The sequence below is a fragment of the Pan paniscus genome, chromosome 12 (assembly GCF_029289425.2).
Source record: "Pan paniscus chromosome 12, NHGRI_mPanPan1-v2.0_pri, whole genome shotgun sequence".
Classification (NCBI taxonomy): Eukaryota; Metazoa; Chordata; class Mammalia; order Primates; family Hominidae; genus Pan; species Pan paniscus.
In genome coordinates this window covers 39,487,768-39,507,111 of record NC_073261.2, presented here as the reverse complement: position 1 = coordinate 39,507,111, position 19,344 = coordinate 39,487,768, and the positions used below count along the sequence as shown (strand labels likewise).

Below are 19,344 nucleotides of genomic sequence, written 5' to 3'. Positions count from 1 at the left end.
ATTACAAAATCAGTGCACACAAATCAATAGCACCGCGATACAACAACAATGACAAAGCTGAAAATCAAATCAAGAACTCAGTCTCTTTTTTTTCGAGACGGAGTTTTGCTCTTGTTGCCCAGTCTGGAGTGCAGTGGCATGATCTCGGCTCACCACAACCTCTGCCTCCCAGGTTCAAGTGATTCTCCTGCTTCAGCCTCCTGAGTAACTGGGATTACAGGCATGCACCACCACGCCTGGCTAAATTTTTGTATTTTTAGTAGAGACGGGGTTTCTCCATGTTAGTTATGCTGGTCTCGAACTCCCGACCTCAGGTGATCCACCCACCTTGGCCTCCCAAAGTGCTGGGATTATAGGCATGAGCCACCGCACCTGGCCAAAAATTCAATCACTTTTATAGGAGCAGCAAAAAGCCAAAAACAAAAACCTATGAATACGCTTAACCAAGGAGGTGAATCATCTCTATAAGGAGAACTACAAAACACTGCTGAAAGAAATCACAGATGACACAAACAAATGGTAACACATCCCATGATCATGGATTTGAAGAATCCATATTGTGAAAATGATCATCCTGCCAAAAGCAATCTATAGATTTCACCATAATTCTCATCAAAATAAGATCTTTTTTTAATAGAGTTAGAAAAAAACAATTCTAAAATTCATATGGAACCAAAAGAGCCCAAAATAGCCAAAACAATCCTAAGCAAAAAGAACAAGTATGTAGCCATCACATATACTGCAAGGCTATAATTACCAAAACAGCATGGTACTGGTATAAAAGTAGGCACATAGACCAATGGAACAGAATAGAGAAACCAGAAATAAAGCCAAATACTTGTAATCAAGTATTTGATCTTTGACAAACAAGCATACAAAAACATAAATTGGGGGAAGGACATCTTATTTAGTAAATGGTGCTGGGAAAACTGATACCTTTTTTAGAAGAATGAAATTGGATTTTTTTATCTCTCACCTTATACAAAAGTCATTTCAAGAGGGATCAAAGGCTTTAAGCCCTGAAACCATAAAAATTCTAGAAGATAACCTCGGAAAAACTCTTCTGGACATTGGCCTAGGCAAGGAATTTATGACTAAAACACCAGAAGCAAATGCAACAAAAACAATAAATAAATGGGACCTGATTAAAATAAAAAGCTTCTGCACAGCAAAAGAAATGTCAGAATAGACAGATAGTTCACACAGTGGGAGAAAATATTTGCAAACTGTGCATCCAACAAAGCACTAGTATCCAGAATATATAAGGAACTCAGATCAGCAAGACAGAAGCTCAAAAAGTGGGTAAAGGACATGAGTAGACAGTTCTCAAAAGAAGATATACAAATGGCCAACAAACATGAAACTGCTCAATATCACTAATCATCAGAGAAACACAAATGAAAACCACAGTGAGATCTCACCTTACTCTTTAAGGAATGGCCATTATTAAAGAGTCAGAAAAACAATAGATGTTGGCATGGATGTGGTGGAAGGGGAATGCTTATACACTGCTGGTGGGAACACAATTGTATGACATCTATGGAAAACAGTATGGAGATTCGTTAAAGAACTAAAAGTACGTCTACCATTCAATCTAGCAGTCCCATTACTGGGTGTCTACCCAAAGGAAAAAAAAAAGTCATTATATGAAAAAGATACATGAACATGTATGTTTATTGCGACACAATTCACAATTGCAAAGATAAGGAAGCAGCCTAAGTGCCCATTGACCAATGAGTGAATAAAGAAAATGTATATATACACCATGGAATACTAATCAGCCATAACGGGGAAATGAAATAATGTCTTTTGCATCAAGCTGGATGGAACTGGAGGCCATAATTCTAAGTGAAGTAACCCAGGAATGGAAAACCAAATACTGCATGTTCTCACTTCCAAGTGAGAGCTAAGCAAGGAGTATGCAGAGGCTATATACAGAGTGTTATGATGGACTTTGGAGACTCAGAAGGAGGAGGGTGGGAAGAAGGTGTGGGATAAACAAACTACATGTTGCGTACAACATACACTACTCAGGTGACAGGTGCACTAAAATCTCAGAATTCACCACTACATAATTCTGTGTCACCAAAAGCCACTTGTACCCCCAAAAGAATTAGGGTTGCTCAACTGTTAGTGTAAGGTAAATAATCCAAAACACTTATGGTCCCAAGTATTTCAGATAAGGGATACTCAGCCTGTATGTACACTCATGAGCTCTACCCACTTGGCACTTAATTAGCCTTTTTTCCCAATCTAAGTGGTAAAATTGAATATGCAAATAAATGGCTTCAAAAAAGATTTGGCTGCGTACGGTGGCCCACGCCTGTAATCCCAGCACTTTGGGAGGCCGAGGCGAGTGGATCACCTGAGGTCAGGAGTTCGAGAGCAGCCTGGCCAACATGGTGAAAGCCCGTCTCTACTAAAAATACAAAAAAACTAGCTGGGCGTGGTGGTGTGTGCCTGTAATCCCAACTACTCGGGAGGCTGAGACAGGAGAATCGCTTGAACCTGGGAGGTGGAGGCTGCAGTGAGCCGAGATCATGCCCCTGCACTCTAGCCTGGGCAACAGAGTGAGACTCCATCTCAAACAAAAAAAAAAAGCAGACTTAATTTACTTGAAGTAGTTTGTTTCTTCCTTTTTTAAAAAATGCATTCCTTTGTCAGCAGGTATGGGACACACTGCCAGTAAGAGAGGTCAATAAAAAAAGACTGCTTTATACACATTACTCCATTTGTTCTGTACTGTGATGACTGCTGTTTGCAGAAATTCTCTGGACTATATTGATTTTCCTCTGTTGGTGCATTGATAGAATTACTCTCAGGGGAGAGATTTCTAGGAATGAAATAGAAGACAACGTGAAAAATAGTATGTACAAAGTTCAGAAGATTGCATTTTGAGATAGTAGGTTTCTAGTTGCTCGTGTAATCTGGAGATTTCTTTTCAACAGAAGTGCAAAATTTGTGCACAGACATACTCGTATTGGTAATTAATTGATTATTTGTTTATTGCTAGAGAATCTTTACCCACTATGTTCAGCATGCTGCACCCACTAGATGAAATAACTCCACTTGTTTGTAAATCTGGAAGTAAGTGTATTTCTATATTCTTTTAGATAAGCTCTTTTGTTTTTTTTTTTTTGACTTTGGTGAGGGAGATTATAAAGGCGCTTATATGAAAACTGACTTATAAAAATAATGTAATGTAAACATTTTACAAAAATAACTTCTATTTTGAATTTCTTGAATATCATGGTATTAACTGCTCAACAGTTATTTTAGTAAAAATAAGGTATATAAATCAGTGAGGAATACCGATATATTTTTTAACCTACCTGTAGATGCTTTGTTCTTTAATAGTTAATAAGTAAATGAATGATACTTGGATGAAGTAAAGTTTATTTTTTGTTGTTGTTTTGGGTTTTTTTTTTTTGAGAGGGGTCTTGCTCTGTGGCCCAGGCTGGTGTGCAGTGGCGCGATCTCAGCTCACTGTAACCTCTGCCTCCCGAGTTCAAGTGATTATCCTGCCTCAGCCTCCTGAGTAGCTGGGATTTCAGGCACACGCCACCGTGCCTGGCTAATTTTTTATATTTTTGGTGGAGACGGGGTTTCATCACGTTAGCCAGGCTGGTATTGAACTCCTGACTTCAGGTGATCCACCCACCTTGGCCTCCCAAAGTTCTGGGATTACAGGGGTGAGCCACCGTGCCCAGCTGCTTTTTATCTTCTATATTATGTCTTGGCAGACTACAGGCCATGGGCTAAATCTGGCCTGCAGCATGTTTTTGTAAAGCTTGTGAGCTAAGAATGTTTTTTTTTTTGGTTTTTTTTGTTTGTTTGTTTGTTTTGTTTTTTTTGTTTTTTAAGACAGAGTTTTGCTCTTGTGCCCAGGCCAGAATACAATGGTGCGATCTTGGCTCACTGCAACCTCTGCCTCCTGGGTTCAAGCGATTGTCTTGCTTCAGCCTCCCAAGTAGCTGGGATTACAGGCGTGTGCCACCACACTCAGCTAATTTTGTATTCTTAGTAGAGACGTAGTTTCACCATGTTGGTCAGGCTGGTCTTGAACTCCTGACCTCAGGTGATCCACCCACCTCGGCCTCCCAAAGTGCTGGGATTACATCATGAGCCACCGCACCCAACATAAGCATGGTTTTTACCTTTTAAAGGGTTGTAGGAAATAACAAAGATTATGTGATAGAGTCAGTATGTGGACAGCAAACTGCACTATTTAGTCTTTGATCTTTTACAGAAAAAGTTCAAATTTTATGTTGTTACTAATTGCAGACAACCCGAATAAACATACTAGGGCCTGGGATTAAATGGCATGTAGCCTTTTTTTTTTTTTTTTAAGTACAATTTCCATTTTATTTTTTCTCTGGAGAATAGTCTGTCTTCAATCTTTTTATTTTCATTTTGTTTTTTTTGAGATGGAGTCTCGCTTTGTTACCCAGGCTGCAGTGCAATGGCACGATCACAGCTCATTGCAGCCTCCGCCTCCCAGGTTCAAGCGATTCTCCTGTCTCAGCCTCCCTAGTAGGTGGGATTAGGGGTGTGCCATCATGCCCAGCTAATTTTTTGTATTTTAGTAGAGATGGGGTTTCACCTTGTTGCCCAGGCTGATCTCGAACTCCTGAACTCAGGCAATCCACCCACCTCGGCCTCCCAAAGTGCTAGGATTACAGACTTGAGCCACCGCGCCTCGCCTTGTCTTCAGTGTTTAAGGACTCAGCTCCTTACATGGGCTTTGGTGGGGGTTGTGGGGCAGCACTCCTCAAAGGTCTAAATCGGGGTGGGTGTGTTTGGTCCTTGTGGGCTTTACAAGGTGGATTCCTGACGACTTTTCTGTGAATTGCACATCTCACACAGTAATTTAGCTTCCCATACAGCTTGGGAAGCACATAGGCATTGAAGATACTCGCTTCAGAAATGTCCCTGACTGCTGCAGCCTCCACCACATTTCGAATGATGAATTAATTTCTTTTCTTTTTTTTTTTTTTTGAGACAGAGTCTCACTCTGTTGCCCAGGCTGGAGTGCAGTGGCGGGATCTGGGCTCACTGCAAGCTCCACCTCCCAGGTTCACACCATTCTCCTCCCTCAGCCTCCCGAGTAGCTGGGACTACAGGGGCCCCCCACCACGACCCGCTAATTTTTTTATTTTAGTAGAGACGGGGTTTCACTGTGTTAGTCAGGATGGTCTCGATCTCCTGACCTCGTGATCCGCCTGCCTCAGCCTCCCAAAGTGCTGGGATTACAGGCGTTAGCCACCGTGCCCAGCCTCGAATGATGAATTTCTTAATGGCCTTGTCCTTGGGCACGCGTCGGGCACAGTTTGTGCAACGAATAGGCTGCATGTGGCTGCGCCCCTTTTTGGCATGATTATTGTTCCTTCTTTTCTTTGTCATCTTGGAGGCACGTACTGGAGGGAGGAGTGCAGCCATTATTGATCATATTTTTGAATAATATTTAGTGAACTAGAAGTTGCTTATTTGTAATGTCAAGTAGGATACAAAACTTTAACACAGTATGATTATAATTTTGTAAAAATGTATAAAGTGTGTATATATGTATGAAAAAAACCAAAAATTCTCTAATGTATTAATAGTAGATATTTTGAGATGGTGGCATGATTTTTATTTATAAAGTATTTCTTATGATTATAAAATCATATTTTAAAATTTTTCAATATTTTAACTGAGTGGGAAACATTTCCTGTCAAATAAGGATATGGAGACCAGTCCATGGTACTTTAGATTAAAAGCTGAACTCACTGGGAAAAACCTTATTTTGCATGTGTAACTAGTAAAGCAGAAACAACAGTGTACTGTTCGGCACTGTCTGAATAGTAATTATAGAGTACAGCTTTCATACAGAAGAACAGAACCAATAAGGAAGTCAAACTTGGCAGAATAGTTGAGTGCAATTTATAAATAAGTCAGTTGAAGAAATCATCAACCTTTTACCTGTGGCTGATTCGTGTAATGGTGAGAGTCAGCACAAATCTTAACATTTAGCAACAGCATGTATGTGAAGCTAAAACTTGTAATGCTCTCATCTTTAATGTATTTTAAGGAAGTTGATGCCTAAAGTAAATTTATTAAAAATTCAGAGTTAATTATTTAAGATAGTAATAGATTTTATGCTCTCTTTGGCTTGGTTGTTCTTTATCTTTAACAATTTTAAGAGCTCCGTTCATAAATATCAGTCTTGTAAAGCCCATTGTTCTATACCTGATTTTTCTATTTTATTTTTAAGGTCTTTTTGGTTCATTACGGGTGCAATATGTTGTAGATCATGCAATGAAAATTGTTTTCCTCAATACTGACCCCTCTATTGTAATGACTTATGATGCTGTTCAAAATGTGCATTCTGTGTGGACTCTCCGGAGAGTCAAATCAGAGGTAAGGAGAAAGGCAAGTCACTTCTCCTTAATAGGAAAGGGTAGGCTGGGTGCACTGGCTCACACCTGTAATCCTAGCACTTTGGGAGGCCAAGGCAGGCAGATCACTTGAGGTCAGGATGTTCAAGACCAGCCTGACCAACATGGTGAAACCCCATCTATACCAAAAATATAAAAAATTAGCCAGGTGTGGTGGCTTCTGTAATCCTATCTACTCGGGAGGCTGAGGCAGGAGAATCACTTGAACCTGGAAGGTGTAGGTTGCAGTGAGCCAAGATCGTGCCACTGCACTCCAGCCTGGGTGACAGAATGAGACTCTATCTCAAAAAAAAAAAAAATGTATGTGTGTGTGTGTGTATATATATATATATATGTATGTATATATGTGTATATATATGTATGTATATATGTATATATGTATGTATATATGTATATATGTGTATGTATATATGTATATATATGTGTATATATATATGTGTGTGTGTATATATATATATGAAAGAGTAGTTAATACTTCATACCCTCATATTTTTTTTTTGGAAAAATCACTTGTGAATAGTTGTTTTATTATCATCATCATCATCATCATCATCATCATCTCTAGAGACAGGGCCTCACTCTGTCACCCAGGCTGAAGTATAATGGCACAATTACAGTTCACTGCAGCCTTGAACTCCTGGGCTCAAGTGATCCTCCTGCCTCAGCCTTCCGAGTAGCTAGGACTACAAGTGTGTACCACCACTCCCAGCTAATTTTTAATTTTTTGTAAAGATGGGATCTTGCTATGTTGCCCAGGCTGGTCTTGAATTCCTTGGCTCAAGCTATCCTCTCGCCTCACCCTCCCAAAGTGCTGGGATTATAGATGTAAGCCACGGCACCTGGCCTCATTTGAGAAATAGATTGAGCTTCTTAGGAAAGAAGAAATACTGTGTCTTTAGTAACTGACTTCAACTTGCATTCTTACAAGGAAATTGCTACTTTATTCTAATTATTGTTTTTTTTTCCTCTTTCTCTTTATTTTGACTTAAGGAAGAGAATGTTGTTTTAAAGTTCTCTGAACAGGGGGGAACCCCACAGAACGTGGCCACTAGCAGCTCCCTCACAGCACATCTCGGAAGCCTCTCCAAAGGAGATTCCCCTGTGACTTCACCTTTCCAGAATTACTCCTCCATTCACAGCCAGAGTCGCTCAACCTCATCACCCAGTCTACATTCTCGCTCACCTTCTATTTCCAACATAGCAGCTCTAAGGTAGAAGGGTTTCCTGGTTTTTCTTTCTAAGCTTTCTGTTTTGTTTTGAAGGATTTAGAATTGCTGTTGACAGCTGTTTTTAGGGGAAATATATTTAGGGGAGTTTTTTTAGGGGAAATAGCCATTATCCCAATTGAGACTTTTTTTTTTTTTTTTTGAGGCGGAGTCTTGCTGTGTCATCCAGGCTGGAGTGCAGTGGCGCAATCTTGGCTCACTGCAAACTCCGCCTCCCGGGTTCATGCCATTCTCCTGCCTCAGCCTCCAGCTGGGACTACAGGCGCCTGCCACCACGCCTGGCTAAGTTTTTTTTTTTGTATTTTTAGTAGAGATGGGGTTTCACTGTGTTAGCCAGGATGGTCTCGATCTCCTGACCTTGTGATCCGCCCACCTCGGCCTCCCAAAGTGTGGGGATTACAGGTGTGAGCCACCGTGCTCAGCCCTGAGCCAGTTTTACTAAGATTTCTAAGTTTACCATGTCACATTCTTTCCTGAGTCATATTTTGAAGCTGCCTATGCTTGTCCTAAGGTTAGTTGCCTCATTTCTACCACTATGTGGGCAACAGTTTGATGAATATTAATTCCCAAAATATTGTGGCACTATTTTATTTTTGCCTTAATTTATGTTAGTTTTTCTTTTTTTTTTTGTTATTTGATATCTAAATGTATCTATTTCTCTATATAGATATATATTTAAATCACCAGATATGTATATCTGGTGCTACAGGGACATTGTTTTGTTGATATATATATGTCTGACTATACAGGGACATAGTTTAGAGCTTTTTGAATAATCATTCATTTTCCGAAAAAGAAGATGATCTAAGTTTTAGTTGTAAAAGATGAGTTCTTCTAATAATAATTCTAAATCTTTAGAATATAGTAAAGCACATTGACATGAACCATTTAAATAGCTACTCCTTTTTGAAAAATTTTAATTTCTGACCTGGATTATGCCATGAATGCTCTTCTGTCTGTGGAATTTTGGGAAGTGTCATTGGAGTGTGTGTCATATAAGCCTGCCCTGCTAACTGTGATGTACTCTCTCCTCTGTTTCTTTTGCAGTCGTGCTCATTCTCCTGCCTTAGGAGTGCACTCTTTTTCAGGGGTGCAAAGGTTCAACATTTCAAGCCATAATCAGTCTCCAAAGAGACATAGTATTTCTCATTCTCCAAATAGTAATTCTAATGGCTTCTTTCTTGCACCAGAAATGGAGCCAATTGTTCCTGAACTGTGTATTGACCATTTGTGGACAGAAACGATTACTAATATAAGGTTTGTTATATATATTATTATATTCAAAGAAAAATGTTGCTGAAAGTCTTGGGAAATATATGGCATTTTGTTTAAAGTTTCCTTTTAATGTGATCAGTTATTAATATATGTAAAAATATATAGAGATATGTATTAAGGCCACCTCAGTTTCAGTAGGGGATATTAATGATATTAAAGTGATCATAGGCTGGACGCGGTGGTTCATGCCTGTAATCCCAGCACTTTGGGAGGCTGAAGCTGGTAGATCACTTGAGCCTAGGAGTTCGAGACCAGCCTGGCCAACATTGTGAAACCCCGTCTCTACTAAAAATACAAAAATTAACTGGGTGTGGTGGTGCATACTTGTAATCCCAGCTACTCAGGTGGCTGAGGCAGAATTGCTTGAACCCAGGAGGCTGAGCTTGCAGTGAGCTGAGATCGTGCCACTGCACTCCAGCCTGGGTGACAGAGTGAGACTATCTCAAAAAAAAAGTCATCATAAAAATATTATTTTGTCATCTGATATTTCTTCCTTTATAGTAATAATCTCTCATTTTTCAGGTGTTTTTTGTTCTGGGGAGAAACAGTTAATTTCTATCAATGAGGAAATGTGAGTTTTTTAGCATGTTTCCTAAGTTTTATGTTCATGTTAGTTGAGTGCCAGCTTTACTTTTTGGGAAACATAGCTTAGATCTCTGTTCTGGGTGACCTTTCTTCTTTTATATTCTCTTTAATAATTCACGTGTTAATTTATATGCCAATGTGTGTGCTAGTTAACAGTCTAATAAGTCACTGTCCCTGTCCTCAAAAGAGGCAGATAGCTGAAGGATGGTGACACAGGAGGGACTATTTTTGCTGGTAGGGCTTTGAAAGATGAATAGGTATTTGCTAGGCAGGTAAGTTGAGAAAGACCACAGACGGCAGCTGGGATCAGAACAAAAGTTCTGGTGAGTGCGTGGTGTATTTAGGGAATTACAAGTACTCCCACTCTGGTTTTTGCAGAGGGGAGGGAAAAGGCTAATGAAGAGGAGGCTTCCTAGGTGCAGTGGCTCACACCTGTAATCACTCACTTTGGGAGGCTGAGGCAGATGGATCACTTGAGCTCAGGAGTTCAAGACCAACCTGCCCAACATGGTGAAACCCCATGTCTACTACAAATACAAAAATTAGCCAGGCATGATGGCGTGCATCTGTAGTCCCAGCTACTCTGGAGGCTGAGGTGAGAGAGTCATTTGAACCTGGGAGTTGGAGGTTGCAGTGAGCCAAGAGCACACCACTGTACTCCAGCTTGGGTGACAGAGTGAGCCTGTCTGAAAAAAAAAAAAAAAAAGGAGGCTTGAGAGATTACTGATTGCCCTTTAGGCCTCTGGTCTGTTTGATGACAGCGGTAAGAAGGCACTTTATAAGTGTGTCGGAAGTTTGGGAAAGAGCAGAACAATAAATGTGGAATTGTCAGCTTATAAGTGGTGATTGAGGTAAGAGAATTAGATTAGAATTGAAGAATTATTGTATTCAGTAATTGTGTGTACATGTAGTATATAGGCCTTTTCCCAAGGAGAGGGTTTTAACAAGCCTTAGATTCTCAAAGGGATTTGTGGCTTCCAAATAGTTAAAATCCAGTGGTGTAGAATTAGAAGAGGGCTAGGGACTGAAGTCCTGGAAACTTAAGATTTGGGGAATGGAAAGAGACAAAGCTGGCGCAGAGAGACAAAGCAAAAGAGGTCAGATGGGAGAAGCAGCAGGAAATACAGAATACAAAAAAGAACATTTCAAGAATACAGAGATGCCAGTATTGCCAGGTACTGGTGAAGTGTGGCCCTGAGAGTTGAACCCAGAGAGGAGGTACCTGGGTGGCAGTGGGTTCCTTGGTGACCTTGGCCAGAGCATTTTAAGCTGGGAGGGTGGCGGGGGAAAGTGGGGTAGAAAAAGTATATGGGGACTGAGGAAATGAACATAGGCATACAGACTCTTTAAGGAGTTTGCCTTTGAATAGGAATGAAGATACAAAATTAGAGGGAGTCTTGGTCAAGGAGAGTTTTGTTTTTGCTGAACTATAATAAAATTAGTTTTCATGACATCTTGCCCCAGTATTTTCTTTTTCTTTTTTTTTTGAGACAGGGTCTCACTCTGTCACCCAGGTTGGAGTACAGTGAGTGACTCAATCACAGCTCACTGCAGCCTTGGCCTTCTGGGCTCAGGTGATTCCCCAACCTCAGCCTCCCAGGTAGCTGGGACTATAGGCACACACCGCCACGCCTGACTAATTTTTGTAGAGAAAGGATTTTGCCGTGATGCCCAGGCTGGTCTCAAACTCCTGGGCTCAAGCAACCTGCTTGCCTCTGCCTCCCAAAGTAATGGGATTACAGGTGTGAGCCACTGTGCCTGGCCCCCAATATTTTCTTACCTAACCACAATACAAGTTTTATATCCAGTCAAATTGAGAAGGTCTTTTATATACTCTAATGTTGAGTCCATTTTATATTTTAAGACTTTTAATGTGAAATAGTAGGCTATACGGACTATACTCAAGGGAAAGTATTGAAAATACAGAAGAGAGGAAACGATTGATGGAACAAGTAACCAGAAAGGTGCACAAGTGGTGAGATTAGCCTTGGGATAAAGAAGTGAAGGTTGATCAGATACGTAAGGCAGGAGGTTGAGCTCAAGCCTTAGAGCCTCGTTTTATCTGAAATGGAAGGCAAATGCATAATCTTAGAGAGAATGAAATGGGGGATAGGTAGTCTGAAGAAAGTAAAGATGTGGATACAATGTTGAAGTAGTCTCTCTGGCTTGTTTCTCATATATCAAATAAAAGTATCCTACAATTATAGATCATTTTTCTTTAAATAACTTATTTGTAAGTTGAATATATTATAGATTCTTATTTTTTAGATTTATGGGTCTTCTGTAGCACTTTATTTATTTATTTATTTATTTATTTTTTGAGATAGAGTTTCGCTTTTGTTGCCCGGGCTGGAGTGCAATGGCCCGATCTCGGCTCACCGCAACCTCTGCCTCCCAGGTTCAATTGATTCTTCTGCCTCAGCCTCCCGAGTAGCTGGGATTACAGGATTACTGGCTAATTTTGTATTTTTAGTAGAGACGGGGTTTCTCCATGTTGGTCAGGCTGGTCTTGAACTCCTGACCTCAGGTGATCTGCCCGCCTCGGCCTCCCAAAGTGCTGGGATTACAGGCGTGAGCCACCACACCCGGCCTTCTGTAGCACTTTAGAAGGAAGGGTTTGGGAATTAGAGATATGATTTCAAAAAGAGATGTGAATGAGGCCTAATCTGAGAAGGAGAGGGGGTAGATAGGAGAAACAGCATTATGAAAGATCTGGCCCTTTGCGGGATAGGAATTCAAGTTTGCATGCATTACTTTACAAGTAGGTGGCTTAGTTTGCATTACAAGTAGGGAGCTTAGATAGTATGTAATTTAAAAGTTCATCAGTAATTGTTAAATTTATTGTAGCTTTCCCCAACAAAGCTGTGTAATGAGCTCATAATCAAAGAACTGAAAGGATCTTAGAGATCATGAAGTTTAATTCTTAGAAATGTTTGTGTCTTTGAGATTATTGCTTGACCTAAGTAGTTTTTAGATTTTTTGCAGAATATTTTCAAAGACTTTTTTTTTTCTCTCTCTCTTTTTGAGACGGAGTCTGGCTCTGTCGCCCAGGCTGGAGTGCACGCGCGATCTTGGCTTACTGCAAGCCCCGCCTCCTGGGTTCATGCCATTCTCCCGCCTCAGCCTCCAGAGTAGCCGTGACCGCAGGCGCACGCCATCATGCCTGGCTAATTTATTTTGTATTTTTAGTAGAGACGGGATTTCACCGTGTTAGCCAGGATAGTCTGGATCTCCTGACCTCGTGATCTGCCCGCCTCGGCCTCCCAAAGTGTTGGGATTACAGGTGTGAGCCACCGCGCCCGGCCTCAAAGACTTTTAATAGTTACTGTGGTAGATTCTTGGACCAGTGCTGACAGTTACTTTATTGATGTATCTATTATAGAGAGAAAAATTCACAAGCCTCAAAAGTGTTTATTACATCTGACCTATGTGGGCAAAAGTTCCTGTGCTTTTTAGTAGAGTCCCAGCTCCAGTTATGGTAGGTGTATGTATTTCCCATTGTTTCTGTAAAAATAACTCAGCATTGCTTTTTCTTTTTCTTTTCTTTCCTTTTTTTTGGCTTAAGTAGTTTTATTTAGAAATAATTTACATGTCATAAAATTAACATGTTTTAACTGTACAATTAAATGATTTTTAGTAAATTACAGTGTTCTACAACCATCACCATGAGCCAATTTTACAAGATTTATATCACCATAAAAAGATTTCCTTGTGCTTGTTTGTAGTCAGTCTTGTTCCCATTTCCAGCCTCAGGCAACCATGCTAGGCTTCTGCCTTTATAGATTAGTTTTTCTGGACATTTATATATATATAATGTATGTACACACAGTGTAGCTTTTTGTGTTTAGCTTTCACTTAGCGTGATGTTTTTAGGATCCACCGTTTTGTAACATGCATCATTATTTCATACCTATTGCTATGTAATAGTCCATTGTATAGATCTACCACCATGTTTTGTTTATCTGTTCATCAGCTGATGGACTTTTGGTTTATTTCCACCTCTTGACTGCTGAGAATTAGGACAGTATGAACATTTGAACAAAGGTCTTGAGCAAAAATGTGGACATATGTGATTTTATTTTTCTTGAGTAAATGCCTAGGATTGGGTCATTGGGTTGAATGGTAAATTCATGTTTAACTTTTTAAGAAATCACCAAACTGTTTTCCAAATAGCCTGTATCATTTTATATTCCCACCAGCAAAATATGAAGGTTAATGTCTCTTTATCCTTGACAGGATTGGATATCATCACACTCTTTGATTGTAGCTATTTTCCAGTGGTTGTGAAGTGGCTTTAATTTGCTTTTCTCTAATGCATTCTGATGTTGATCATCTCATGAAGTTATTAGCCATTCATTTATCTTCTTGGGTAAAATATCTATTCAGATCTTTTGCCCATTTATTTACCTTCATATTTTGAAATACGATAGATCACAGGAAGTTACAAAATAGTAAACAAGTCCTGTGTACCTTGCATTCTTTTTCCCTCATAGGTAACCTCTTATATAACTATAATACATTATCATAACCAGGAAATAGATGATCTACACACGTTATTTCAAATTTAATCAATTTGACATGTACTCATTTATGTGTATGTATGGTTCTATGCAGTTTTTTCACATATGTAGATGTGTGTAAATGCCACCACAATCAAGATACAAAACATCTTTATGTGTCTTACGTTAACTCCTTATAGTCACATACACCATTACCCACTGATCCTGGTAACCACTAATTCTCCATCTTGATAATTTGGCATTTGTGAATGTTTTGTAAATGGGCTCATACAGTATGTAAACTTTTGAGATTGTCTTTTTCTGTTCAGCATAATACTTTTAATAGCCATACAGGTTGTTGCATGTATCAAGTTTCTTTTTTATTTTATTATTTAGCTGTGTAAAGTTTCAAGAGAGTAATGATAAAACCTAGCTCATCTTTGGTTCAGTGACCAACATACCAGCAAAGGATGCAGCACCAGTGGAGGTAATGTAGGCACATTTAAGAAGTTGACAATTACGCTTCATCAGATTTTTCAGTCAAAAAATCTGTTAATTTGCTCAGATTGGGAAATAAATTTTTTGTCTTTTTTTTTTTTTTTTTTTAAGAAAATAGACACCATGCTGGTCTTGGAAGGCAGTGGAAACCTGGTGCTATACACAGGAGTGGTTCGAGTAAGCAATAAGTAGCACTTCATGCCTTTAGTAGGACTTCAGGCTGCCTGCATGAATATTTGTAATGTTACTTTAGATTGATATTTTAAATTTGTTATGTTCCTGTCTGCACAATTTGGCAGAAGAATTTTGTTAATAATTCTCGGTGAAGCTTCCCATTTAGGTGGGTCCTAATTTGGAGGGCTATGGCTCACTGCTATTAAATGTATTGGTACTCTAAACCTGTCACAGATGGGAAACCTTCAATGAGTATAGGTAGATTTTTTTTTTTTAAGTTAAACTAGTTTTGAAATTGAAGCATGGGTACCTTTGGTAAGTACTAAAGTTTTGGTAAAGTTTCACTATATTAAATGTGGTATGTTAGCTGTATTTTTTTTTTTTTGAGATGGAGTCTCGCTCTGTTGCCCAGGGTGATCTCGGCTCACTGCAAGCTCCGCCTCCCGGGTTCACACTATTCTCCTGCCTCAGCCTCCCGGGTAGCTGGGACTACAGGCGCCCGCCACCAAGCCTGGCTAATTTTTTGTATTTTTAGTAGAGATGAGGTTTCACTGTGTTAGCCAGGGTGGTCTCGATCTCCTGACCTCGTGATCCACCCGCCTCGGCCTCCCAAAGTGCTGGGATTACAGGCGTGAGCCACCGCGCCCGGCTGTTAGCTGTATTTTTTTAACATTTGTGAAATGTACATAGAGAATATACATTTTACAAATTTAAATTATGGAATTTAAATACATACAATTTGAATAATAATAATGAAGTGAATATTCATCTACCCAGTACTCTGGTTAAGAAATAGAATATTGCCAGTATCCTTATTTTTATTACATTCTTTTCTGATTGCATCCTATCTTCCCCTGCCCTCGAGATAGACAGAATCCTGATTTTGTGATAAGTCAGTTGTTTGTATTACTAGTTTTTACAGTTATGTATGTATCACTAAAGAATGCATTATTTAGTTTTCCTTGTTTTTGAATTTTTATGTAAAAAGTACCATGTACTCGCCTCTGATGTACTTATTTTGCTCAACATTATATTTGTTTTAGATTTGTCTGTGTTGATGCGTACTGTTGTTTACTCATTCAGTGTGATGTATATATTTAATAGTATTCCATCGTACCTCATTTTGTGCTTTGCTTTATTGTACTTCACAGATACTGCATTTTTTTTTTACAGATTGAAGGTTTGTGGCAACTTCGTGTTGAGCAATTCTGTTGGTGCCATTTTTCCAGCAGCATGTGCTCATTTTGTGTCACTGTTTCAAATATTGATAATTCTTGCAATATTTCAAACCTTTTTGTTATTAGTTTATCTGTTATGGTGACCTGTGATCAGTGGTCTTTGATGTTACTATTCGAATTCTTTTGGGGCACCACGAACTGTACCCATATAAGATGAGGAACTTAATTGATAAATGTTTTGTGTGGTCTGCCTGATCATTTGACCCCTTTCCTGTCTCTCTCTCTCCTCCTGCCTCACTATATCCTGAGACAAAACAATATTGAAATTAGACCAATTAGTAACCCTGTAATGGCCTCTAAGTTTTCAAATGAAGGGAAGAATCACAAGTTTCTCACTTTACATCAAAAACTAGAAATGATTAAGCTTCGTGAGGAAGGCGTGTTGAAAGCTGAGATAGGTCGAGAGCCAGACCACCTATGCACAAGAGCCAACTTGCGCATGCAGAGGAAAAGCTCTCGAAGGAAATTAAAAGTGCTATTTCAGTGAACATGGCAACTGATAAAGCGAAACAGCCTTATCGCTGATATGAAGAAAGTTTTAGTGTCTGGACAGAAGATCAAACCAGCCATAACATTCCCTTATGCTGAAGTCAAATCCACAGCAAGGCCCTAACTCTCTTCAATTCTGTGACGGCCAAGAAAGGTGAAGAAGCTGCAGACGAAAAGTTGTAAGCTAACAGAGGTTGATTCTTGAGGTTTAAGGAAAAAAGCCCTCCCCATAACACAAAAGTGCAAGGTGAAGCAGCATGTGCTGATGTAGAAGCTGCTAAGATAATTGATGCAGGTGGCTACACTAAACAGATTTTCAGTGTGGATGAAACAGCTTTCTGTTGGAAGAAGATGCCATCTAGGACTTTCATAACCTGAGAGGAGAAGTCAGTGCCTGGCTTCAAAGGACATTCTGACCCTCTTGTTAGGGGCTAATGCAGCTGGTGACTTAAAGTTGAAGCCAGTGCTCATTTACCATTCCAAAAGTCTTAGGGCCCTTAAGAATTATGCCAAGTCTGCTCTGCCTGGGCTCTATAAATGGAGCAACAAAGACTGGATGGCAGCACACCTGTTTATAGCATGGTTTACTGAATGTGTTAAGCCCACTGTTGAGACGTATTGCTCAGAAAAAAGATTCCTTTCAAAATATTACCGCTCATTGACAGTGCACCTGGTCATCTAAGAGCTCTGAGGGAGATGTACAGGAGATGAATGTTGTTTTCATGCCTGCTGACACATCTGTTCTGCAGCCTGTGAAGGAGTAATTTTGACTTTCAAGTCTTACTATGAAATACATTACTTAACTAGAGCTACCATAGATAGTGATTCCTCTAAGAGATCTGGCAAAGTCCATTGAAAACCTTCTGGGCCGGGTGCAGCAGCTCACGCCTGTAATCCTAGCACTTTGGGAGGCCGAGGCAGGTGGATCACGAGGTCAGGAGATCGAGACCATCCTGGCTAACACAGTGAAACCCTGTGTCTACTAAAAGTACAAAAAATTAGCCGGGTGTGGTGGTGGGTGCCTGTAGTTCCAGCTACTCGGGAGGCTGAGGCAGGAGACTGGTGTGAACCCAGGAGGCGGAGCTTGCAGTGAGCCGAGATCGCGCCACTGCACTCCAGCCTGGGCGACAGAGGGAGACTCCATCTCAAAAAAAAAAAAAAAAGCCTTCTGCAAAGGATTCACCTTTCTAGATGCCATTAAAAATATTCATGATTCATGGGAGGAGGACAAAATATCAACATAAACAGGAATTTGGAAGAAGTTGATTCCAACCCTCATGGGTGACTTTGAGGGGCTCAAAACTTCAGTGGAGGAAGTCACTGCAGATGTGGTGGAAATAGCAAGAGAATTAGAATTAGAAGTAGAGCCTGAAGATGTGACTAAATTGCCAAGATCTTATGATTAAACCTGAACAGAATTGCCAAACTTGAACAGAATTGCCAAAATCTTATGATCAAACTTGAAGAGTTGCTTCTTCTGGATGAGCAAAGAAAGTGGGAACATACAGAAAACAAATATTAAATGGCAGATTTAAATCCCACTAGGCCACTAATTAAATACAATGGTCTAACACAAATAACAGAGACTAGCAGAAGAGATTAGAAAATACAGCCCAACTATATATGTTGGTTATAAGAAGTGTTCTTCAAATATAATGACATAGGTAAGTTAAAGGATGGAAAGAAGATATATTATGCAAACAGTAATCAAAAGATAGCTGGAGTTGCTATAAAGTGGGGGAAAAAAATGACCAGGAACAAAGAGAGACTTTAAAGGGCCATATCACCAAGAAGGCACCCTTGAGTATTTTGTAAATGTCAGTTCATTCCATTTGGTTGATAATGTTGTTCATGTCCTCTCCATCCTTGGCAATTTCTTTTCTCTTCTTTTTTTTCGATACAGTATCTCGTTCTGTTACTCAGGCTGGAGTGCAGTGGTGGGATCACAGCTCACTGCACCCATGACCTCCTGACTCAAGCGATCCTCCCACCTCGCCTCCCAAAGTGCTGGGATATTACAGACATGAGCCACCACATCCAGCCTGGCAAACTTTTTATGTAGGAGTTCAGACAAGTATCTTAGCCTCTATGGGCCACATGCAGTCTCTGTTACATATTTGTCTTCTGTTTTTTTTTTCCTTAATGATTTAAGTACATAAAACCTATTCTTAGCTCACAGACTGTACAAAAACAGGATACAAGCCAGATTTGGTCATGGAACATGGTTTGCTGACCAAGGATCTAAATAGATGCAGAGAAATCGTTTGATAAAATCAAATATCTGTGATTAAAAAAAATCCTCAGCATCTAGAAATAGAAGGGGACTTCCTCAAATAGATGAGGGACATTCAAAATTTTCACTGTGCCTCCTGATGAGGAGGAAGGGATGGCCATGACTTTTTTCATGGTGTTTGTAAAGAATAGGGCAGATATAGTGAAAAGTTTCTGTCCTGGTTGGTCATTCTTTTCCCAACACTTTGGCTGGAAAGAGTAAGATTTTCTTAGGGTGTGTTTTGTCTGTGAACGTTGGCATGTCTGTGTTATAGGCACTTTGAAAGCCTGAGGCCTGGTTATGTAAGGAGTCAAAAAAACCAAAAACCTAGGGAATTCATCATTAGGTCATTCCTGGGTCTCAGGTTACTAGCCAGTTTGTCTTCTTTTCTTCACTTTTTCAGAATCTTCTGTTAGTTGCATTATAAATTTTATTCAGTTTTTTTTTCTTTTTGGTGATTAATGAGGGAATAGCATGGTATGTGCTTATTGCATCTTTTCGTAAATTAGGGGTTTGAGATAGCTTTTAAAAAATTATGCATAATTAGTTCTCACTGTTATTTTTGTTTTTTAAGCCTAAGGATTTTATTGGGGCAACTTCTGTTATTTTGTTAGCTGTTGAGTAGTGTGTTAACATGAATATGTACGTTGT

At 39.7% G+C, this 19,344-nt stretch overlaps 1 protein-coding gene across 1 annotated transcript in view; it reads left to right on the top strand.

Moving 5' to 3' along the window:
- The window catches only part of LOC103785893 (anaphase-promoting complex subunit 1-like), a 79,760-nt gene that overhangs the window by 9,144 nt on the left and 51,272 nt on the right, over nt 1-19,344 (top strand). The window contains 7 exon segments of the mRNA XM_063594811.1: nt 3,014-3,087; nt 6,254-6,399; nt 7,428-7,648; nt 8,711-8,920; nt 12,906-13,001; nt 14,419-14,509; nt 14,632-14,697. Of these exon segments, the coding sequence (XP_063450881.1) occupies nt 3,014-3,087; nt 6,254-6,399; nt 7,428-7,648; nt 8,711-8,920; nt 12,906-13,001; nt 14,419-14,509; nt 14,632-14,697 (904 nt within the window).